Here is a 25,742-nt window from a genome sequence, read left to right as displayed (position 1 = left end):
GAATTCACGTCTCAAGTGCTTGAGAGAACTAGCAAAGTTCCTCCATCCAGGAGGGAGTTTTGCAATAATGCAACCCGCGACAAGCTAGTGTGTTCGATCTTACAGTGCTTGATCCCAATGACAGAAGGGGAACCGACACGTATGTATTGTTGCTACTAAGGATAAAACGATGGGGTCTATCTCTACATAGATTGATCTTGTCTACATCATGTCATCGTTCTTATTGCATTACACCATTTCTCCATAAACTTAATACACTAGATGTATACTGGATAGCGGTCGATGTGTGGAGTAATAGTAGTAGATGCAGGCAGGAGTCGGTCTACTAATCTTGGACGTGATGCCTATATAATGATCATTGCCTGGATATCATCATGATTATTAGAAGTTCTATCAATTGCCCAACAGTAATTTGTTTACCCACCGTTTGCTATTTTTCTCGAGAGAAGCCACTAGTGAAACCTACGGCCCCCGGGTCTCTTTCTGATATTATTTGCCTTTGCGATCTACTTTTTATTTGCCTTTTATTTTCAGATTTATTAAACCAAAAATACAAAAATACCTTGCTGTGTTTTATTCTTATTTATTTTATTTGGCGTTCGATCTATTAATCTATCACAACTCTCTCACGTCTGTGCCAATTTCTGGCGCTGTTACCCGAAAGGGATTGACAACCCCTTTAACACGTCGGGTTGTGAGTGGTTGTTATTTGTGTGCAGGTGTTGTTTACGTTGTGTTGCTTGGTTCTTCTACTGGTTCGATAAACTTGGTTTCATCACTGAGGGAAATACCTACCGCTGCTGTGCTGCATCAACCCTTCCTCTTTGGGGAAATACCGACGTAGCTTCGAGCCACATCAGAGACGCGCAGAAGTTGCTATTGTTCTTCTCCTTGGGGTACCTGATAAGGTTAAAGTCGCCTAGCGCAAGCCAGGGCCCCGAGATGTTGTCCGAGAGGGCCACCATCTCGTCCAGAAATCCTGCGTCAAAGCATGGTCAGATGGAGCGTATACGTTCGTGACTGAGAAGACCAGATCGGAAGAGGTGGAGGACAGCACGGTGGTGAGAGCGTACCGGCCAGCGATACAGGAAACAAGAGAGAATGCGGCGGGGTCCCAAGCAGTGACCAGCCGCCACGCGAGCCGTCCGCGTCCAAGTGTTCAAGAGACGAGAGGCGAGGGGGGAGGAACGAGCGATCTTTACCCAAGATGAGCGAGGCGAGTTTCGTTTTCTTGGATGGATGCAACAGAGGGGTTGGCGTCAGTCACGGCACCACGGACAAGCACGCACTTGTCCTTCTCATGAGGCCCTGGACATTCCAAGAAAGAAATGAGAGGCAGCTACAGCCGGCACTATCCATAACCATGGCAAGGACCAAACATACAAGGCGCAAACGGACAGAAGAACGATGGATGGAACACGACATAACTAGGCGAAGCATAGTATTGGAAGACGAACACGGATGACCGGACAACAACGGGAGAAGCTAGCAGGAACAGAGACGCACAACGCGAAAACAGAAGAGCCACGAGCGGACAGGGAGCACAGGGGCCCGAAGGGGCACTAATCATCAACACCAGCCCACACCAGAGCAGAAGGGATGGCCGCCGCGGCCCGAAGCTCGGACACAGAGTTCATTCCCAGAGGCTTGAGGACGGCGGTGATCACTTTGCGCTTGAGCACTTTGGCTTGGAGTTTCGGAGAGCATCCCTTGAGGGATTCCTTGAGCTCCCGCTGCTTGATAGCTTTGGCAGTCCTAGAGACATATTCCGTCGGCTCTTTGAGAGCCAAGCGATGACTGTGGCGCAAGACAGGATCAGCAGGGGCGGGCTCAACAGCGTCGGGCACCACGTTGCATGGCCCATGCATACCAGGCGCCTGAGGACTCCTAGGACCCGCCAGCGGGGCGGGCACACGGGTGCTGGAGTCGGCCGACCCGCAGTCCCATGCGGCGTCGTTGAAGTCTTCACCCATCTCGGTGATGACCACCATGTTGGAACTGAATCGAGCAGAGAGAGAGAGGTTGTGCAACTCGTTTCTCATTATCTGGAGGTTACACAGTTTATATACATACATGGCTCAACAGAAAAAGCTCAACGCAAGGCCTGAAAGCTAGCCATATACAAGGCCCACTAACACACGACTAACACGTTCGCTAACACCCCGCCGCAGTCGTGCCGTCATTGTCGTCACTGTTTGGCATGACACAAAGACTGGATCGAAAAGCCTGGAAGACTGATGTTGGCAATCCCTTAGTCATGATATCTGCTACCTGTTGAGTTGTTGGCACATGTACAATGCGGAATTCGTCGAGGGCCACCTTCTCTCGGACAAAGTGAATATCGAGCTCAATGTGTTTTGTCCGCCGATGATGAACTGGGTTGGTAGACATGTACACAGCTGATACATTGTCACAGAAGATAACAGTGGCCCGTGAGGGAGAGGAGCCAAGCTCACCAAGGAGCTGCCGGAGCCATACACAATCAGCGACCGCGTTTGCGACGGCACGATACTCAGCTTCGGCGCTCGACCGGGAGACGATGGCCTGACGTTTGGAAGACCAGCTGACGAGAGTGTCGCCGAGATAAACGCAATAGCCAGAAGTAGATCGACGAGTGTCAGGGCATCCAGCCCAGTCTGCGTCGGAATATGCGATGATCTCGGTGGACGTGGAGCATGAGAGACGAAGGCCATGGGTGGCGGTGCCGCGTACATAGCGTAGAATACGCTTGATGATGGTGAGATGACTGTCCCGGGGATCATGCATGTGCAAGCATGCCTGCTGGACGGCGTATGCCAGGTCTGGCCGAGTCATCGTGAGGTACTGTAACCCACCGGCAAGGCTACGATACTCAGAAGGATCGTCGACAGGGTGCCCGGCGTCGGCGGCAACCTTGGGCGAGATGTCAATGGGAGTGGAGACCGGATGGCACTGTGACATACCGGCGCGCTGAAGAAGCTCCTCGGCGTACTGGGTTTTGTCGAGGTAGAAACCACGCGAGGTGCGCTGCACCCGTATGCTGAGGAAGTAATGGAGAGCGCCCATATCCGTCATCGCGAACTCGTGCTGGAGCTGGTCAACGATGGTGTGAAGGATAGTCATCGAGGAGGCCACGAGAACGATGTCGCCGACATAGAGAAGGAGATAGGCGACGTCGTCGCCCCGCCGGAGAATGAATAGTGAGGCGTCGGAGCGCGAAGCGGTGAATCCTATGGTAGCGGCGAATGTCGCAAAGCGATGGAACCAGGCCCTGGAGGCCTGTTTGAGACCATACAGAGACTTGGACAAGCGGCAAACATGATCACGACAAGTGGTGTCGACAAAACCAGCGGGTTGATAACAATAAACCGGTTCGTCGAGGACGCCGTGAAGGAAGGCATTCTTCACATCGAGCTGGTGCACGGGCCAGCCGCGGGAGCATGCCAAGGTGAGCACGGTACGGATCATCGCCGGTTTAACCACCGGAGAGAAAGTCTCGCCAAAGTCGATGCCCGGACGTTGAGCGAAGCCGCGGACAACCCAACGGGCTTTGTAGCGCTCGAGGGTACCATCAGCATTTGTTTTGTGCCGGAAGACCCATTTGCCGGTGACGATATTTGTGTGAGGGGGACGTGGAACGAGGGTCCAAGTGGAGTTGGCCATGAGTGCATCAAACTCGGATTGCATCGCCGCACGCCAGTTCGGATCTTGAAAAGCAGAACGAATGGAAGTTGGAATAGGAGAGATGACAGAGGCCTGAAGATTTGTGTATTTTGGATTAGGCTGAAAAATCCCGTGCTTAGAACGGGTGATCATGGGGTGAGAGACGTGAGTGGGAGGCGGCTCGGGAGATGCATGAGAGGTGGGAGGCGTGGTCGCGGGGGGAGGAGTTGGGCCAGCTGGTGGCGTTTGCGGCCCAAGAGGCGGAGAGGGTGTGGGCTGCGGCGACGTAGGTTGCATGGGCGGGCCAGTTGGCGAGGCAGGAGGGGTCGTGTGGGGCGGTGGCCATGCAGGATCGATGTAATCGTCGGGGAGAGGATCGCTAGCTGACCCGTTCGCATCGGAAGGAGATTGAGGCAGCGTTTTGAAAGGAAAAATAGACTCCACAAATGTTACGTGCCTAGAAAATAGGATGCGAAGGGTGAGAGGGTTGTAACAACGATAGCCCTTGCGATCGTCGGGATAACCAAGAAATACGCATGCAGTTGAGCGAGGGGAAAGTTTGTTGGGGGTAGTGGCGAGGAGGTTGGGGTAACAGAGACAGCCAAAGACGCGTAGGTGGCGAAAATCAGGCGTGGACCCAAAAAGAAGTTCGTAGGGTGCGGTGAGAAGATTGGGCTTGCATGGCCGCCTGTTGAGGAGATAGGTAGACGTGGCTAAGGCTTCGGCCCACCAACAGGGAGGCATGGAGGCGTGTAGGAGAAGTGTGCGAACGCCGTTGTTGAGGGTGCGGAGAATCCGTTCGGCCTTCCCGTTTTGCTGAGAAGTGTATGGACATGTGAGTCGGAAAGAGTGCCGTGGGATGCAAGGAGGGGTCGGTTGGCGAGGTTGGCGAATTCACGTCCATTGTCGGTTTGAAAGGCGAGAATAGGACGAGAAAATTGGGTTTGCACATAGGCATAAAATGTGACAAGAAGGCCATGAACTTCAGAATTGCGACGAACGGGAAAGGTCCAGACATAATGTGTATAATCATCAAGAATCACCAAATAATATTGATAGCCAGATACACTTAGTTGAGGACTCGTCCATAAATAGCAATGACAAAGTTCAAAAGGGAAAGAGGTATGGGAAGAAGATGAACTAAAGGGGAGTCTGGTATGTTTGCCTAGTCGACACACATCACAGTGGGTCGAGACACTTTTATTGAAATTAAAATCGAAATAGGCAGAAGCTTTGGCAAGGATGGCGGCTCCGGGGTGGCCAAGGCGCTGGTGCCACAGGTCGGCGGTGACGGCGGCGGTGAGGCAGTGCTGTGACGGAGCGATGGTGTAGAGGTCACCGGGGGAGTCACATCGGAGAAGCACCGTCTTGGTGGCCAGATCCTTAATAGAAAAGCCATATGGGTCAAATTCAATTGAAACGGAATTGTCACGGGTAAAAGCACGAACAGAAACTAGGTTTTTGATAAGAGTAGGGGAGATGAGGATTTCGAGGAGGGAGAGAGGGCGAGAGGTAGTAGGGAAAGAGGTAGAACCGACACCTGTAATGGGTAAAAGAGAACCATTGCCGACGAAGATGGAGGAGGGGGAAGAGAGGTTGGGAGGGGAAGGTGTTATACCAGAACCGGAGCTCATGTGGGATGTGGCGCCACTGTCAAAAACCCACTCGCCGCCAGGAGCAGTAGGGGGATGTAGAGCCATCTGGTTCAGCGCGGCGATGAGGGCGGCCTGGTCCCATTGAGGCGAGGACGAGGGCACAGCCGTGGCATGATGAGCTTGAGGCGCCGGCGGCGCAGATGGGCGAGCGCCAAGTATGCCCTGGAAGGTGCCGGCGACTGTCGTGGGAGGGCGCGGCCTGGAGGAAGGTCCACCGAGGATGCCCACACCGGAGGAAGAGCCGCCGTGCCCCGTGGAGGGGGTCTGCTTGCGCTGCTTCTGCTGGCCGCGATTCCTGGAGGAGCCGGACGAGCTGCCGGCGGCGGGAGTGTTGGGGACGAGCAGGGCCGGAGGCGGGAGGGCCTGGTGGAAGGAGGCCGGCGCTGGAGCGGGCGCCACGGGTCTGGCCGCGAAGTAGGCGCCGGCCTGGGCGAGCAGGGCCGTGCGAGCAGAGACGCGCGCCAGCCTGCTGAGGCGTTGTTCCTCCAGCTGAAGGAAGCCCCGAAGCTTGATGAAGGAGGGCCGGCGACCGCGCGTCATGTGCGGCACCGCATGCTGGAACCGTTCGTCGAGGCCCCGCAGGACGTTGTGGACGAGCTCACGATCTTTGATGCGGTGGCCGAGATCCCGCAGGGTGTCCGCCATTTGCTTGAGCCGGGACGTGTAGTCAATGACCGAGAGATCGCCCTAAACGAAGCTGTGGAATTCGTCCAGAAGATAGGTGATCCGGGCGTCCCGATTGCTGTGGAAGAGGGAGCGGATCGAACGCCAGAGGGAGTAGGCCGTGTCCTTGCGGTCCTCGACGATCTCCAACGTCGAAGGAGTCACGGTGGCATTGTACCAGGAAAGGACGGCGAAGTCGTTGAGCACCCAATCAGAGGTGGCATGCGCCGGCGAGCCGTCGACATGGTCGGTGAGGCCGAACTTGGCGAGCGCAGAGAGAAACTGGCGGCGCCACAGGCCGTAGTTCTCCTTCTCGTAGTCGAGAGTGACGAGAACGTGGTCGCGGATGCGAAGAGATTGGACCTGGATGGTGGGAAGGGCTTGAGTCGCTACTGGAAGATCGAACTGCTCGTCGTCAGAGGAGGAGTCGCCGGCAGAAGAGTGGCTGGAGGAAGAACTCATGGCGGCGTGGGGGAGCGAGAGGGCAGCGGAAGATGAGGATCTCGCTAAACTGATACCATGTTGGAACCGAATCGAGCAGAGAGAGAGAGGTTGTGCAACTCGTTTCTCATTATCTGGAGGTTACACAGTTTATATACATACATGGCTCAATAGAAAAAGCTCAACGCAAGGCCTGAAAACTAGCCATATACAAGGCCCACTAACACACGACTAACACGTTCGCTAACACACCATGCTACGCGGAGGAGAGGTGGTCATCCTGCTGGCAAAGCCCAGCGAGGAGATGGCCGAGGCGGAGGATCGGAGCTCCCTCCACGGTTGCCCGACGTTGCCGACACCGCGGACAGCGGAGGAGCAAGAATGGCGGCAGGAGGCCCAGGAAGAGGTGGGGCTCCATGCAGGCAGAGCAAAGTGGCGAGCTGCTACCCCCCCCCTCCCGCATCGTGGCACGGAGGAGGCTGCTGCCGAGGAGGGCCGGGGCCGGCCACCCCAAGGGGAAGCCGTGCAGGTGCGGTGGAGGCCCATTGTGGGCGAAGGGCGGCGGGGGCGGTGGACAAAAGAATGGGATATAGACCCCATCATCACCATAGGAGTCAGCTTGCGGCCAAACAGCGAGTGTGCTGACGGTGACGACATCGGAGCCCCAAATCCCGCCATGTGGCCACACGTTACACGGCACTTCCCTGGCGTGCTCGAGGAGAAGGACGACGCGTAAGGTAGAGAGGTCTGCGCCGCAGAGCACCATGTGGTCAATCTCGACTAGGTCACCAAAGCTAGAGAAGGCGCGGGCGATGCCGACGGGGTGATGTGCTCGGCGGGGAATCTCGCTGCGAAGATGAAAGCGTGGGTCCTGGCCCTGGGTGGCACCCGGTCGGCCTCCTCTTCCCGGACGAAGGAGACGTCAGCGCCCTCAAAAGACAGCTCCCACAGCGCGATGCACGTCTCGTGGTCCTCGTGAGAGTTGAACCGCGAGTACATGGCGCCAATGGAAGATCCGACGGTGTCGAAGAAGAGGTGGGGCGCCGCAACCAGCAAGGCATCGCGGATAGACGCCGTTGGGGAGGGAAAGGCGCCGGGGGGTCGATGTAGACCGCAGCCAGCCTCCGAGCCGCCGCGAGGTCACCCGTGGGCATGAAGACCTCAAGGTAGTGTGGCAGCTCAGATTCCGCCACAAGGGACGGAGCGCCTGCACTAGAGCTAGCCTCGGAGCCCGAGGAGATATGGTGGGCATGGAGGCGACCGAGCCATTCGGCGAGGTGCCAATGGAGCGGAACCGAGGCGGAGAGGCTGGGGGGACCGTGGTGAAGCCTGTCTGCGCAGGCAAAGGGCATTCAGGGAGGCCAAAGCAGAGCACTCCCCAACGAGGGAACGGGCGGGCAAGAGGAGCTTTGGAGAGTCGGTGGGCAACGGCGGCGTAGGCAGACGGAGGGGAAGGGAGCAACCGAGCGCGGTTCTACTATGGGGGCTGAGGTGGAGGGGAGGGAGGCAGGAGAACGGTAAAGGTGGGTCACGCCATACACTGATGAAGATGGTGGCCGGAGCCGCCGCACCCCCTGTAGCAGATGGGGTCACGACAGTCCACGACGTGGTGGCGAGGGGAGAGGCACCGGAAGCACCCAGAAAGTGGGCGAAGGGGCAAGGAGGGGTGCAAGGCGGGGGCCGCGGGCTCGAGGAGAGGCAGCACGCCGGCGTAGTCTTGATGGAACGGCGCAGATTGTGGGGGATCTTCAATGGCGCCATAAGGCGAGGATGGGACGTTGTTGAGCTGGGGAGCAGGAGAGGGTATGGGCAGCAAATCAGGGGAGTTAGAGCAGACGGGAATGACGGGCGGGGGCGCCGAAAGCCGCTCGTCCGCCGAGCCGCTGTCAAAGCAACGGGCGTCCTTTTCACCAACCGGCCAGGGTCAATGGTCTGGAGCTCAGCAGCCGCGGCCATCGCCTCCGCGAGGGAGAGATGCGGCCGAAGCTTGATGGAGGCCAACTGCCCAACCCCAACGGCGGCGACGAACCGGGCCACGACCAGGCTGGCGAGCTACGCATGGAAGACTGCCGGAGAGACTTCGGACACCACGATTTCTTCAAGGGGCGCAGAAAAAGTAATTGACGAGGAGTTGAACGCAAGGGGTGGAGAAACATGGTGAGAGAAACGGCGGGGTGAACCAGAGATCGCCGAGGACACGGCAGGAGGGGAACTCGACCGGATCGAACGATGTCCCGGAGTAGAACCGGCGAAGGACGTGGGATTAGAAGGCCTCACCTGGGCGTGGGACGACGGCGGGAACGGTGCTGCGAGCATCATTGCTTGGGGCCAGGTCCTCGTCGCCGCCGCTGCAAGGGATGGTGGGCGGTTCACCGTGTAGTTGCGGATCGATCGAGTCAGAGAGAGAGAGAGAGCTAGTGGAAGAAGATGAACTCGCTAGGTTTTTGTGCTGCCACACTGCGCAGCTTTTTCTGTTCTATTATTCCATGTCTTATGCGATTACAAGACTCCACTAACCACCTCCCGAGCCTAGCTGTTGTGATCCGCGACTATCGCTCCATCCAGTGACTGGATCAATCAGAGGCCACGACCGGGAGGGAAGTACGCAACGGAGAGGCGCAGCTCTCCACTACGTGCATGTCCACGCATGCATTATTACAAAACAGAAAGTAAACTACACTACATGCATGAGATTATCTAGGCTAACATTTCACCCCCTTAATCTCACTGCACCACGCCGATCATCCCTAGCCTCTGCCGCATCTCAATGAAGTGGACACGCCCGAGCGCCTTGGTCAGTGCATCGGCGAGCTGATCTGGAGTCCCAACATGATCTATCTCCACTTGCTTCTTCTCCATACAGTCTCGCACGAAATGAAACTTAACGTCGATGTGTTTGCTTCGATCATGATGAACTGGGTTCTTGCTCAAGGCTATGGCTGATTTGTTATCCACCAATAGTTTGAACTGCGCTTGTGAGATCCCTGTGATATCCTCCAGCAGCCGGCTCAGCCAAAGTCCCTGACAGGTAGCAGCTGCTATTGCAACATACTCTCCCTCGTAGGAAGAAAGAGCAACGATCTTCTGCTTTTGAGAGCTCCAAGTCACCAGATTCTTACCAAGGAAGAAGACATGCCCAGAGATGCTCTTGCGATCGCCAGCGTCCCCAGCGTGGTCGCTATCACTGAATCCAAGTAGTTCAGCAGTACCATGGCCTCTCTTATAGCTGCACCCATAGTGCATTGTGCCCTTTATGTACCTTAGGATCTGTTTGACTGCCGCCCAGTGATGAGTACTCGGCTTCTCCATGAATCTACTAACAATACCCACTAAATTTGCAATGTCTGGCCTTGTATTCACAAGGTAGCGCAGACTCCCAATTACCCTGCGGTACAGGGTGGCATCAAACAGTTCACCATCATCTTCTTTCTTCAGTTTCAGGCGACACTCCATCGGTGTGTGGCAACTGTTGCAGTTGCTCATATCTGCCATCTCCAAAATCATGCATGCATAGCTCTTCTGACTCAGAGTGATTCTGCTGCTGCTTTGCTCTACTTCAATGCCAAGATAGTAACTTAGCTGCCCGAGATCGCTCATCTTAAAGAGCTGCTGCATCTGAGCCTTGAAGGAGATTATATCTGCTGCTCTTATTCCTGTGATGATCAGATCATCCACATACACTCCTACTAGCAGGTAGGACTGCGAGTCACCTCATCGGTACACTGCATGCTCCAGAGCGCTCTGCGTGAAACCAAGAGAGGTGAGAGTTTCATTCAACTTTGCATACCATGCTCGCGGTGCCTGATGCAGTCCATACAGTGCCTTGTGCAGACGCAGTACGCTTACTTCGTGGCCTACTACCTCATACCCCGGTGGCTGAGCAACGTACACCTCCTCAGTGAGATCACCATTCAGAAAAGCTGATTTCACATCCATGTGATGAACTTCCCAGCCAGAGTGTGCAGCGAGAGCCAGCAGTAGCCGCACTGTCTCCGTGCGAGCTACGGGGGCGAAAACCTCCTCAAAATCCACCCCCTGACGCTGGACGTATCCCTCTGCGACGAGGCGAGCTTTGTGCTTCACGATGTTGCCCGTCGGATCACGCTTGACGCGAAACACCCACTTCAGACCGATCGCTCTGTGTCCAGCCGGGAGCCGAGCGAGCTGCCATGTCTTGTTGTCGATGATGGACTGCATTTCGACGTCCATGGCGCCCTTCCACGCCTTGCTTGCGATCGCTTCATCCCCGTCGCACGGCTCCTCGGCGCTGAACATACAGCGCACGAGCAGGCAGCGTTCGAAGTGCTCACGCACCACCTGATCTTCTGTTTCCTCCATCACGCTTGTGAAGCTCCGGTAGCGAACCGGCTGTCCCGTTGGCACATCGTGCCTGGAGTCGTGTGACGGAGGCGTGGCCGAGAGATCTTCGTCTGCGGTTGCAGGTGTCGCCGGAGTGGACTCTGATGCCCCCGCTGTACTCGATGTGGGCATGATCACCGCAGCAAGAGAGCCCACGGATGCAGGTGTTGTGGGCGATGGAGAACGTTGCGGCGTCGAGGCGCATGCAGGTGACCCTGCATCTATCTCGTGCACCCCGCTGGCGGTGGTGTACACCACTGTGAAGGTGGTCGGCACGGCGTGGTTCTCCGCCGTGCCCGGAGCACGCCATGTCCAAGGCCTGCCGTCTTCAAACACCAGGTCCCGTGTTACTTGTACCTTTTTAGTTGCAAGGTTGACCACACGGTAGGCCTTGGAGCCTTCCACATATCCGATGAAAACCATCGCCGTTGAGCGGTCGCTGAGCTTGGTAACGCCATGTCCGACGTTCTTGACGTGAACCATGCACCCGAACGTGCGCAGGTGTTGCACGCTGGGCTTATGGCCGTGCCACGCCTCATAAGGGCGCGATTCAGTACACATACAGCGGTCCTCACCGCCTCTACCCAGAAGTACGCCGGCATATCCATGCTCTTCAACATGCATCTGGCCATCTCCACAACCGTCTGGTTACGCCGCTCCATCATTCGATTTTGCTGTGGCGAGTATGGAGCCGTGGTGAAGTGCTTGACGCCGAGCTCTTCACAGTAGGCCTTGAATTCGCCGGAATTGAACTCGTCACCGCGGTCAGACCTGAACGCGCGCAACTTGCACTTGCCCTCTGCCTCCGCAAGAGCTTGCACCTTTTTGAACCTTGCAAAAGCCTCATCTTTGGACTTGAGCAGCTCCAACCACATATAGCGACTGTGGTCGTCCACGATCAGCAGGAAATACTTGCTCCCTCCAAGAGTGGTCGGCTCGATCGGCCCACAAAGATCAGTGTGCACGAGCTCCAGCCCGCGCTTTGCACGGTACGCGGCGACTTGCGGGAACGGCGTGCGGTGTTGCTTTCCAAGAGCGCACCCATCACAGTATTCTTTGACGCGATCGATCACTGGCATGCCCCGCACCATCTGCTTCGATGGCATCCCGCGGAGAACATGAAAGTGTAGACGCCCCATGCGCGCGTGCTAACGTCAGGTCGCGTCGTCTCCCAGTGCCAGCAAACACCTAGGCGTGTCGATCTCGAGCGCGCCGGTGTATAGGCGATTGCCAGAGCGCCTGATGCATGCCAGTGTGCGCCGCCCTGGGTCCTGGATGGTCATCACGCCGTCTTGTATGTCGATGATGCAGCCCTCTTCGTTGAGTTGTCCAATAGATACGATGTTCGTGCGCAGGCTCGGGATGTGGAAGACACCTATGAGCACGCGCTGGCCCCCGCCTTGACAGCAAAAGACAACCGAGCCACGTCCGCGTATGGCCACCACAGATCCGTCGCTGAATCTCACAGTGTCGTGCACAGTTTCATCCAGCGACGCGAATACTCCCTTGTCACCCGTCATGTGGCTGGTGGCGCCGGTGTCGACGTACCACACTCCGTCCGGCGAAGGCACGGGCATGACCTTTTCTTCATTGAGGAAGACCTCCTGCGGAGCAGCGATCTGCAGTGTGGAGACGATGGTGACCACGGCCATGTATAGGCCTGGATCGTGTTCAGCGCCGCCTTGCACCAGGTTTGCCTGCTCCTGGTTGGCCTTCTGCTCCTGCTCCCGGAGCCAAATCCGGCACTCCTTTTTCCAGTGCCCTGGGATGCCACAATGATGGCACTTCCCTTTCTTCTTCTTGCCACCTGAGCTGCCCGAGCCGCCCGCACCAGCGCTCCCTGACGTTCCTTTTCCACCACCTTGTGGTTTAGGCTTCGCGGGAGATTTTCCCTTTCGTGTACCGCCCGCGCTTGACGACGATCCACCGCCGCCGCCCGGTTTCTCACAGGCTAGCCACTCCTCATAAGTGAGCAGCAGGCGGCCGGTGGACTGCCCGTCGTCGTCGAGGTCGTAGTGGTCTTCGCAGGCAGATAAGCGCCCAACGAGCTCCTCGATGGTCATGGTCTTCAGATCGATCGATCGATCGCCATGGCCATTGGACGATACCGACGTGGCACCACTCAGAGGAATTTCTGGACGGGTCGCCGTACAATTCCAAATCGGCGACGAGCGCGGAGAGCCGCAGCCCAAAGTCCTCGACGAACTCCCCGTCCTTGAAACGGAGATGCTCGAACTCCCGCCGGCGCACCTGCGCCTTGGCCTCACGGGCGCGCTCATTGCGCATCCGCATCGTCCGGATCGTCTCCCACGCTGTCTTCGTCGTGTCCTTCGGGGCCAGCACGCGCAGCATCTACGGCGGAACGCCGATGAAGATGATCTGCAGCGCGCGCCGGTCGTCGTTTTCGTCGGCGACGTCGTCGGTCACCGCGGACCAGACCCGGGCGACCTGCAGCTTAACCTGCATCACGAGCACCCACTCCATATAGTTGGTGCGCGTGAGCATCATGGACGCCCCCGCCTCCTCGCGCACGACGCGCTCTACCACCCGGATCTCGCCGCTGCCGGTGAGGCGCGTGAGCGGTGCCTTGGATGATGGCGTCTTCGGCGGCGACTTGCTCCCGCCCTTGTTCTTCCTGTCCGACTCGTCACCGGACATGACCACGACGGATCACATACCGCTGCCGCGCCAAGGATCAAACACCCTAGCTCTGATGCCAAATGTAGTTGCCGATCGATCGAGTCAGAGAGAGAGAGAGAGAGGTAGTGGAAGAAGATGAACTCGTGAGGTTTTTGTGCTGCCACACCGCGCAGCTTTTTCTGTTCTGTTATTCCAAGTCTTATGCGATTACCACTGGAAAAAATAGCGCGCTATAGCGTCGCAAATAGCACGCTATAGCGTATTGAGAATTGTCTCGCTAAATGTATCGATGTACAATGTCTCGCTAATAGCACGCTATAGCGCGATATAGCACGTTAATAGCGTATTTTGAGTTCGGTGCTATTTCGCTGTAGCACGTTATTTTTTTCATTGATTACAAGACTCCACTAACCACCTCCCAGCCTGACTGCTGTGATCCACGACTGTCGCTCCATCCAGCGAATGGATCAATCAGAGGCCACGACCGGGAGGGAAGTACGCTATGGAGAGGCGCAGCTCTCCACTACGTGCATGTCCACGCATAGATGATTACAAAACAGAAAGTAAACTACACTACATGCATGAGATTATCTAGGCTAACACACCGGGGTCCTCGAGTGGGTGGCCGCCACCGTCTGGAGTGACGGCAGCGCAGGAGGTCGTGGGACGAGAAGCCGGCCAGCATCGCCAGCGGTGTCGCGAGAGCACATTCACTCGCCAGCACTCTCTTGTTGCTTCCGTTTTGCCTCTTTTTTTATATTATGGAAGACATTGTGGTGCTGCATGCGTACAGTTAGTTCTTTTGCTATAGTATATGAAGTGAGAGAAAGCTTGTGGGGTTGTGCTGCTTTTTTTGCGGGGGATGCATGGTTGTGCTGCTGTTTCTTGTAATAGACTAGATGGTGAGAGAGAGAGAGAGAGAGAGAGAGAGAGAGAGAGATCTAGGGTAGAAGCTTCTTACAGTTACTTCATGACTGATGTTTGTTGTTACTGCCATAGTTTATTGTTCATGACTATCATACCGTATGAAATATTGGAAATAATATATCTGTGTTATTCTAGAGTTTAGAATAATACAGCTCAAAGCTATATTTCATAAGGGACGTGGTTCACCTGGACTTGCTCTCTATCTCTATCTCTCCATCGACTCTTTATTTTCTTGAACGGGTATATGACACATAACGTACTTGTTATATAATATGTATGTTACTGCCATTTGCTTCAATTTATATTCGGATCCTCCATAAGTTGTTTGGAGTCATGAGGATCACTCTAGATTGCAAATTGACCGGGCCCACAAAAGACAGGTACTTTTTTTGTTCATAAATAGTTTGGATTGCTTACCACATGTGTCACGTGGTACAAAAGAGAGAGAGAGGTACTTTAACACTTCAAAAGATTTTTTTTAAGAAACTAAGGTAGTTTGTTTTTATCCAAATTCAAGAAAATTTAGATCAATTATATGTGCAATCTATTTAAGTGGCATATATTTGCCATGATTTATGGGCTTGGTGATAAGATATTTTTCTATTTTGTAATTCATATCTGGTGAAAACATGTTTTTAAACCTACCTGGCGAAAACTTAATTGCTCAGTTCTACGGTTGCCCAGGGAAGATAGGGTGAGGTGGAAGTAGATGAACTAAGAACTACAACTCCGCAGTGCATCCTGACCGGTAAACTCTTAGGTATCACATGAAATCTTGAATTTGTTTTTTATCTGTTGCAACATACGGGTTATTTCTATTTAATTTTAATGAAAAACTATTTTTTCTCTCGTTGCAACGCACGGGCATGTTTGCTAGTGGATAAGAATAGTTTTACCTCTAAAATAAATATTATAAGATTTAGATACGAAGCAAGATTCAAACTAAGAAAAATAGTCATGAAGTATATTTGTAATTTTTTCATGGTTATATTCGTTGATTCAAGGCACTTGCCATCTTCAAGAAAACCTCACAACCAAACATCTCTCTTGTTTCAATCTCTTCCTGCATGTTTCTGCCGTCCATGGGATTTCTCACTAGGATTTGCATTGCGCGATGTTTACGATGGCGCAAAAGCAAGATGGCAGTTGATGTCCAAATCAACTAGGTTTTCCTCCCGAAAGCCTATCGACCTCGTCCAAAAAGAAGATGGACGTAGCCAACCACGCCACACAAGAGTCTCAATCAATTACATTCTCTGCAATCCACCCACGTGTACGTGGATCACTGACTTTTCTTTCTGAGGAGTCATGCATGCAGGTAAAGCAGTATTGTGTGGATGCCTGGGAATAGCATGTCACCAACACTCTGTCTTACGTGAGTAAGCTCTCTGAAACAGAAATTCGCAGTGGCACGCACCTGTCAAGTCCTGCCCGGCACCTTGATTGCCTTGTGATCGCGAAGTACTTGGATCCGCATGAGGGCACAGTAAGTTTTAAGTTTTAATCATTGAAACTTACGATTTTTCAACAGAAACTTGCCATTTTCTTGCTCACTCTTACCAACTTTCATAGATAAAAATTAAGACAATTTTTTTGTCGGTCGTAGCACAAAAATCATGATTTTATCAGTCTCTCCATATTTATTTTCAAAATTCGTCAAAATGAATATTATTTGAAAGCCCTCATTACGAGAAAGATGATTACGGAAATAGAACTTAGTAATTTGAACTTTTGGTTTAAAAGATATAAAAGTTTGAAAATCGGAAACCAAAAATAAGAGCACAGGCGAGGGACTCGTGCCACAAATCCTCTCCCTGAAGGAGGTGTGTGAAAGATAACACAAAACTAGAACTAAGAAATGCATGCGCCATCGGGCTACGTCATTTTCCTTTCTTTTTTGAGTGTAACATTGTGCTACCTCCTGTGTTGTCAGTACGACTATGTCTGAATAAATTCGAGCGTGATTTGTTGATTACTATGTCTGAACTACCTCCAGTGTTGTCAAGCATGTGTGATCTAAATACACGGCAAGCAATACGCACCCACTCAAGGTGCACTACACTGAACCATGGATTGGTTTGTGGGACTCCTCTCCCTCTTTTGCTACTTGGTCTTGTACTATCGTCATCTCCAATCCAAGAAAGCATGCAAAGCGGAGCCGAATGGCCGCTACAGGGCCATCTTTTCGGCATGCTCGCCAACCTGTCCCACTACCACGACAGCACGGGCGCTCCGCTGCTCTTTTCAAGCATGTCACCGACGGCCTAGCTCGCAACCAGCTGCACGTACGTGTGTGGAAAATAACACAAAACTAAAACTAACAAATGATGCGCCGTTGTTGTTAGTACAACTACATCTCAATAAATTCGAACACTGGGCTACCACCGTTGTTGTCGTGTACAAGTACAACTACATTCTCAATAAATTCGAACGCGATTTGTTGATGACTATGTTTGAACCACCTCCGGTGTAGTCAAGCTCAAGCATGCGATATAAATACCAGATGACTAGACGCAAAATTCTCTACACCATGGATTGGTTTCTAGGACTCCTCTCCCTCCTTTGCTGCTGCTGCTGCTTCTACTACCGTCATCTCCAGTCCAAGAAAGCATGCAAGGCCGAGCCGACCGAATGGCCATTGCTGGGCCATCTTTTCGGCTTGCTCGCCAACCTGCACCACTACCACGACTGGGCCACCGTCGTCCTGGCCGGCAGGCGCTACAACTTCCCGGTTCAGGCGGGGCTCACCGGCGTCCGCTTCTTCATCACCTGCGACCCCTCCAATGTGCGCCACATCTTCACCTCCAACTTCCTCAACTACCCCAAGGGCGAGGAGTATGCCGAGATATTCGACGTCTTGGGCCACGGCATCTTCAACGCCGACGGCGACTCCTGGCGCTCTCAGCGTGCCAAGTCCCAGCTCCTCATGGCCGCCCCCCGTTTCCGCTCCTTCTCCGCACGGTGCACCCGCGACAAGGTGGACAAGAGCCTCCTCCCTTTCCTCGCGCACGTTGCCGACGCCGACGCCGGCGCACGCTGTGACCTGCACGACGTCATCCTGCGCATGACCTTCGACATGACGTGCAACCTCGTCTTCGGGGTCGACCCGGGCTGCCTGCGGATTGGCCTCCCCGTTGTGCCCGTCGCGCACGCCATGGACGACGTGCTCAACGCCACCTTCCTCCGGCACATCTTCCCGCCCGCGTGCTGGAGCCTCATGTACCGCTACGAGCTCGGCCCGGAGAAGAAGATGGCCGTCGCTCGTAGGACCATCGACCGCTTCGCCGCCGACACCATCGCCAAACGGAGGTCCGATCACGAGCTTGGCTCCTCCTCCGACATGCTCTCTTCCTTCATCTGCTGCAGCAATGATGACGACGTGAGCGACGACTTCTTGCGTGACACCGCAATAAACCTCCTGTTCGCCGGTCGGGACACCACCGGCGCGGCGCTGTCGTGGTTCTTCTACCTGGTATGCAAGAACCCGCACGTCGAGCAGAAGATCCTAGACGAGCTAGCACCCATCGCTGCCACCAAGGGGGAGCAGCAAGACATGGTGGCGTTCGACGTCAGTGAGCTGAGCAGCTTGGTGTACCTGCACGCGGCGCTCTGCGAGTGCCTCAGGCTTTACCCGCCCCTGCCCTTCCACCACAAGGCGGCAATTGCCGGCGACGTGCTCCCGAGCGGTCACGAGTTGAAGGCCGGCGACAAGATACTCGTCTACTCCTATTCCATGGGGCGGATGGAGGGTGTGTGGGGCAAGGACTGCATGGAGTTCAGGCCGGAGAGGTGGGTCACCAACGACGGGAAGCTGAGGCGTGAGCCGTCCTACAAGTTCTTGGCCTTCAACGCCGGTCCCAGGACCTGCCTCGGCAAGGAGGTGGCCTTCACGCAGATGAAGGCTGTCGCCGCAGCCGTGCTGTGGAACTTCGCCGTTGAGGCCGTACCGGGGCACGTCGTGGAGCCAAAGTTGTCCGTTATGCTTCACATGAAGAACGGGCTCGCTGTCACGGTCAAGAGGAGGAAGGTCGCGTGTGTGCATGCCATTGCTACCTAGTAAATACCGCCTCCGTGCATACAAGCATGGATTGTGTCAAGAGGACAATGTCTGTGCATTATTTTCTTCTTTGAGGCGTTGCTTTTGAAGAATCTCTTTTGTGCACGGGTGTTGTCTTTGGTGGTGGTTTGAGTGCTGTTGTTGCGAGTTTCAATCACCGCGACGGGTCCTTGTTTTTTTTTTCTCTTTTTTTTTTAATTTTATTCTTGGCTGTGTGAATCCTTGATGTCTTTGTACATCTTGTTGGTGCAGAGACTGAGTGTAATTGGTATCTTCGTGATATTAATATTTTCCCCTTATCAAAAAAGCATGGATGATGTTGTTGCTTGTCCATTAATTTTTTTTCATTCTTCTTCTAATTTTTGACTGTGTGCATCTTTGATGTCTCGATTTGGTTTGATAAGAGTATATCATTGTAAATGCGGGTAATTGGTCATATGGATTGGACTTACTTTGTCAATATTATGACATCTTACTTAAAGCGTTATTTATTTATCATGAACTTAATACTTAAACTTAATACTTAAAGATGTGTACTGGATAGCGGTGATGGAGTACAAATAGTGGATGCAGTTGGAGTACCGATCTATTTGTCACATACGTAATACCTATATATTATTTATGCTATGCATTGCACTCTGCCAGTTACATATATTTTTAATGTTGGTTACGTATCATCGAGGGCTTCCCAACTGGATTCCGTCTGAATATACAGCTACCAGGTAGCCAAATGTTCGAATTTATTGAGAATGTAGTTGTACTGACAACAACGGCGCATCATTTGTTAGTTTTAGTAGCTGACAACAACGGCGCACAGCTACCCTGTCGAGCGCATCGCCGGCCACACAATTCTGAAGAGTCCCAATCAAGGACGTATCCTCCCCGATTGGTCGCAAGATGTAGACATTTAACCTGTATTTCAGCTAGCCATGTTTCTCCATAGCACAACCGATCGAATGTGATTTAATGTTTAACCACCTGCGGTGTTGTCAGTACGACTTAAGCATGCTAATTAGTATCAACGATCCATGGCTGCCCGCTTCATGTACGTGCATTTTCGATAAAGGGTGAATTTTATGAACTCGAAAGTAGCATCACGAGGATACAAACCAAAAAATGCACATACCTAGGCTCTGCATAGTTAGGATGCACACAGTCAATATCAATCGCACGCATACAAAAACACGCCGACAAATAGTAAAGTTATATAAGACCAAAACTATGCGTAGGCGAGGAAAAAAATCTAACGCGATTAGATTCATGATTGCCAAATTACGACAATGACCATATCTGCAGCAACCAACTCATGACACCACACAAACAATGAGATTCTTCAATGGCAACGCCTTTAAGAAGGGAACGGCACTCAAGCATCTTCGTCACCGGATCCAACCACCAAGGCCAGAATCTAGGTTTTCACCCTGAATAATCAATCCGAGCATATCCGAGCAATGCCTCCAACAAGGTAAAAATGTAAAAACATCGCCATTGCTAACCAGTTGGGGGCAGACCTAGGCATTCACACCGGAGCTCACGAATGGGTGCCCGAGTCTCACCACCGTTGGAGTCACTCAAGTGTTGTCGCCTCCACTTTTCCGCTATCCTAGAAGTTAGATGCGATGCGAATGTTGCTGCTACACAATCATACCATCGCGTTAAGTCGTCGTCCATAATTTGGATCACACCGCTGAAGTCTACCACCGGATCCGGAGGGAGGAACCCTCATGAAGACCTTTCTATGGCCACCGTAATCCACAGCGAGACAGCCGCCATAGGCCGGAGCGGTCACCATCATGACCATCACTGACGGCGAAGCTGACCATCACCGACTACCACCTCACCAGAGAGTCTTGCTCATGACCATCGGCCTAGGGCCATCATGGCTAGGAACTAGAGCACGAAACACAGATCATCATCACCGACATGCAGCCGCACAACCGCCACTGCAGTCAACACCGCATCCAACCGTGCCAGCCACGGTCAAGCCAAACCTTTCTGGCCATGGTCCCCGATCTGGTTCCCACGCCATGAGGAGGAAGGTACTCCCCGAATCCTGTAGAAGGGATCCATCACATTAAATGAAGGATGTGGACGAGAAGATCCAGCCCCGCTCGTAGGAGGATCTGGATTAACTATAGGATCCCGGCCTAGAATGCTCTAGGCCCGCTGCAAGCATGCAACACAACCTTGCGATCCTGCCCTCGTTCGCACACTGCCGCCTTTGTGAACCCTCGACCACTCACGGAGCGCCTGACCTGCATCCCATGAGAGCTCCAGATCTGGCCCAGCCGTGCACATGCACAACTCCAATCGCCGTCTGGGCTTTGCCCGGCGACGTCCTCCACGGCAGTGAGGTGAGATGAGGAGACTAGAGACTCCCTGGGTGGTCGGACTTGCAGGCCCCGGTGCGACCCTGTGGGAGCTTCATGTACGTGCATGGACCCAATAAATTTGCATTTACTTATATCAACTAACACTTTGCAATGATCAGTTATTCGGTCATCCTCTCTAATAATGTTACTACCTCCTTTTCGGTTTCTAGGACTCGATTCAAAAATCTCACCAACCAAGGTAGATGATGAATGATAGAATAATTTTTATGGTTTCTAAAACTACTCAATTAATGCGCTCGTTTTTCTCAACAAATTGTTTTTACCAATGCATTAATTGCAATGCATGCATGCACGAAGTACATGCATTGGTCAAATTCTCTTAAACCTTGCATGCAACAAATTAATGCACCTTGAAATCTGAACATGTGACGGAGAACAATTAAATTGAGACTTATAAAACAGAAAATCTAATTTTTTTGAGATAAGCTCAATAAACCAAAAAGGAGGGAGTATATGACAACCATTTAAGTACATCATATTGGTAGTTGTTCGGTTTCCTCTTCCCCAGTGTTAATGCTATTCACTACACTGCCCGCGGGGTATCCAGTTATTAGTAATCCCATGTATAAGCAAAAGATCTTCATATTTTTAGAACTTTATTTATAATATTATCAGTACTAAGACCATGTTCCCTTCTTCTTTCTGGCCGAGTGACATGCATGGAGACGCTTATTATTGGTAAGTTGGCTGCCAGTTGATCCCGGAATCAATAATTAACGAGTACATCTTCTAAAGATCACTCCCACCTCGCAGGATTCCTCCCAGGAAGCAAAACACTACCTCTCATAGAAGGAAAAAAAGATAAACAGATATACGTAAAAATGGAATAAACGCATGCACATAAAAAGGGAAAACTCCCAGGAAGCGAAACTGTGCCTCTCACAGAAAGAAAAATAGAAAACATGTTTTTTCCCGTTTCCGAGAGGTACGGTCGTGCCTCCCGCGGAAGCAAAACCACACCTCTCACGCAAGGAAAACCGTGCCTCTCACGGAAGGAAAAAAAGAGAAAACTTGTTTTTTTTTCGTTTCCGAGAGGGACGGCCGTGCCTCTTGCGGAAACAAAACCATGCCTCTCACGGAAAGCAAAACCGTCTAATTTATTTTTTTCAATTTTTTGTGTCGAAAAGCTAAGAAGACCAGTGAAAAACGAAAAGCCAGAAAAAAACATCTAAAAAGCCGAAAACGCATGCAAAAAATAAAACAAAATTTAGAGGGAGCACCAGAGTAGGACACGTGGCGGCGGCTGAGAGTGCGCCAACTGGCACGCGCTCAGCCCACCCGCAGATAATCGTTGGGAGGCTCCCGAAGGAGCGGTCCTCAATTAGTTACTCTCGATTGATCCTTCACATTCGTTCCTTGGTTAGTACGTGCACATAAAAAAGAAAGGAACTGATTGATCCCTTCCATCACGCATGCATTCACGCGGCGGTTTCCAATTTCCAAGCGGTCGCCAATGCATAGTGTCTTCGCGGCTGCACGCTCAGCGCTCCTTCTCCCTTTTCTCCTTAATCGAATTTTCCTTTCTATAATTCAGATTGTTTGCCGATTTCAATTCCCCGGGGAGCGTCACAACCCCTCTTTTGCTCTCCATCCATCAACCAGACGACCATCCGAGGTATATCCTATAGTCTTATTGCGGTTCCTAGTAAATCCTAGAAGGTAAGAAGGCTTTTCAAGTTAAATATTCTTTCGGGTTTGATATGGCCATCACTTCTTTGAAAGATAGATTTCAAGAACTCTTGGTGTTCAAAGAAATATTCTGTTTTTTACTGAGTTCGGGCACCCTGAAATCATTGAACTATATTGAACTTCAAGAGTGTTGCATATTGGCAGAAACTTTCTTTCTTGATGGTTCATTTGATGTTTTTTTGCGAGATAAAATAGGGTTCATGTGATGTTGAGGCATAGAATCTTATTTACGATTGAAGATTATGAGATTCATGTTGCCAGATGGTGCAACGTCTACTGAAGAATTATCTGAGGTCAACAATGACCCAACACAGGTTAAATGGTCTGGCAACATTATGCATCGATATGAAATTATTGGATGATACTGACATCGGCCGCGTCATAAGTGAGTTTGCATCGAGGAATGTTAGAAGAAATGTTTAAGGTAATATGTATAAATTATTTGATATGAATTTAAGTGTTATTGGTAATATTTCATATATACTTATATTCATTTTTATTCTTATGATGTCTATATTAAGGCCCTCAAATTTTAGTCTCGCCCCGGGCCCCCAAGTCCTCAGGACCAGTCCAGCACCGATGATGTAGCTGGAGCAGAGAAGGCCCACATGGTGGCAATCGCTGCTGCTAACTCTAGCAGACTGCCGCAGGAAGGAGCAGGAGCAGCACTACAAATGTGTTGATATAAAAGCATCTCTAATCGATTCCCTAAAAGCGTTAGAGGGGAAAATCGGTTTTCCTTCTTGAAACAACACTAAACCGAACCCCTATCATCGTTACAGGAATATAATTTATCCTTCGAGGCCGCCCCGGCTCCTAAATTTACTCGGCGGCCCACCCGCAGAGTGAAAGATTTAGCCACCCCCCAAACCCGCGCCACGGTCATCCCCACACCGCGCGGCTTTATCACTAGCATTTCTTACGTCGACTACCCAATGCCTCCGTCGACACCCCGCTGCCTCCTCCGCCCTCGCTGCCCTCCTGCTCCACTCTGAGATGGTCGCTGGAATCAAGCTCCATCTCCGCTCCTGCCGCATCGAACCCATCGTCGGAACAACATGCCAGATCTTCTTTCTGTGAGCCTCTCTGTCCATAGCCGGCTATCTGAAGGCCCCGCCGGCCACTAACAGCTTCTCAATAGCTCCTTCAATATGGTATTAGAGCCAAAATGTTTCGAATTCAACACCCTGCAAACACAATATTAAAAAACAGATTATGCGGCCTATATTGATCCCAGCCTAGATGTGAGGGGGGGTGTTGAAACATATTGCTTGCCTTTCTTCGTCAGTTCGGGCTTTGGTGCAAGTGGTTATAGTACGAATTCAATGTAGGTGAAATATTCTTTTATTCAGGGGCGGAGCCAGAACATTTGGTCATTGGGTTCACTCCATGACTCGTTATGAGAATTTGATACTAATATGTGAAGTGTAAAGTCTAATTTTAAATTATCTTACAACAAAATTATAGCACCTGAAACAACATAATAAATAGAAACATGGTATCACATATCACATATTGTGTTGCATTAAGAACTGAAGTGTGCAAGACACACCCATTCAATAAAATTATGAACTTACTTGTTTGCATATTAGAAATAGAGTTGTATCAGGTAACTTTGTAGCCCAGGTGTAGCTTCTCATCTTCCTGGAACATTGAATAAATGATAAGTTAGTTTGACAAGTTTAGAATAAGTACTATCAAGCGAAAGAATCTTGCAAAGTCACTAACATTTTAAAGTGTCCCCTTTTGATCATCATCTTAAAAAGATTAAACATTACTGCATTATTACTAATGGTAGAAAATATATCTTTCTCCACATAGCAAATTAGACAATCACTCATGAAATTATCACCCATTTTGTAGTGCAACTTTTTCTTGACAACATTCATAGCTGAAAAGCATCTCTCCGCTGATGTTGTGGCAACTGGCAATATCAGTACTGGATTTAAGCGATAATAGATCAAACGAAACATAGCATGTTTTTCTTGTTCCAACCATTCCAACCTTTAATTGCAAATGCGTCACTCCTAGCTTGCACCTCACTGTAATATCTGAAAAGATAGCAACACAAACAGAAGGTCTTTTGCACTTGGTTCCCTCATTAATATATGCGCCTAATCTCATCTTGCTTCTTTGGATTTCTTGTGTACAATGAAATTCTCTCCCGATCAGCCGGATCATAAGACAACTCATCTAAGTTAATTTCTATATGAATAGTAGGCATTGGGAGCTTATCTGCGGTGACATTTGAAGCACTTTGTCTACGTCTAATAGATGACCTTGAGATGTGCCTGCATCATTATTTGGATCTAGTGTCCGAGTTCTCTTGGAATAATACCACTCCGTAGCCTAGATCAATCAAAGTCCATGAAAAAGAAAACAAATTAGAAAACTAGGGCAAAACGTACTAGATTATTATAGGCTAGACAAAACATACACTGGGGAGAGGAGATGTGGCAAATTAATCTAATTACATTATTTCCGGAATTTCTGGCTACAGTTGTCGCCGCTGTCGATGTGTGGTGGCCTGCTTGCTGCTGGCGTGCGGCGGCCGAGACGCCGAGGAACACAAAAAGACCAGAGGAAAGATGCGAATTGTAAAACGAACAGAGGAGAGAGGAGGGTGCGTGCGTGCGTGTACACGACTAATCACGGTTTAGGCCTGGTCGTGGACAGTCATGTGTTCGTGGGCTTTTGGGCCCTTTCTTTACCTATTCACATGACAACGTCTAATTCAATGGGGTCAACCAGAATTTTTTACTGGGTTCACGTGGGCAAGTATACATCTACTAGCACGTACGTGGCAAAATTCATTGGGTTCACTTGAACCCAATGCTTGTACGGTGGCTCCGCCGCTGCTTTTATTGGAAGGCAAAGTTTCCATCGATAGTGAGGCCCTATGAGGACTGAGCCTAGAGATGAGGGGAAGTGTTGAAATATATTATTTCGGGCAGACAATGTAGGTACCCTGGCAACCTCATCCAAAAGAAGAAAGAGACCGCAAGACGTACACATTCAACCAATATAAACCATTTAATTACACCATATTGAGTGGTCGGCCATCCTCTTCTCTAGTGTTACGACGAGTCGACGACCATTTAATTACACCATATTGGTGGGTGGGTGTCTTTCTCTTCCCCAATGCCAATGATATGCACTACACTGCCGGTGAGTCTATCAGCAGTTTCCGCCATATAAACAAAAGATCTCAATATCTTTTAAAATGTATACTGTACTATTAGTACTGAAACAATGTTTCCTTCATCCTCTTCCCTA

The 25,742-nt window shown here is 51.4% G+C and overlaps 1 protein-coding gene and 1 pseudogene across 1 annotated transcript; one reads left to right on the top strand and one right to left on the bottom strand.

Annotated features, from left to right (window-relative positions):
* The window catches only part of LOC109736044 (noroxomaritidine synthase 2-like), a 76,329-nt pseudogene that overhangs the window by 2,789 nt on the left and 47,798 nt on the right, over positions 1-25,742 (bottom strand).
* Positions 16,843-18,865, top strand: LOC109736043 (noroxomaritidine synthase 2). The gene has a single exon (XM_020295258.4). It carries the CDS (start codon positions 16,858-16,860, stop codon positions 18,382-18,384), a length of 1,527 nt encoding a protein of 508 aa, XP_020150847.1. The 5' UTR covers positions 16,843-16,857; the 3' UTR covers positions 18,385-18,865.

This window comes from Aegilops tauschii, chromosome 2 (genome assembly GCF_002575655.3).
Source record: "Aegilops tauschii subsp. strangulata cultivar AL8/78 chromosome 2, Aet v6.0, whole genome shotgun sequence".
NCBI classification, from domain to species: domain Eukaryota; kingdom Viridiplantae; phylum Streptophyta; class Magnoliopsida; order Poales; family Poaceae; genus Aegilops; species Aegilops tauschii.
The sequence above is the reverse complement of the archived record's forward strand: the minus strand, read 5'-3'. Positions and strand labels throughout refer to the sequence as shown.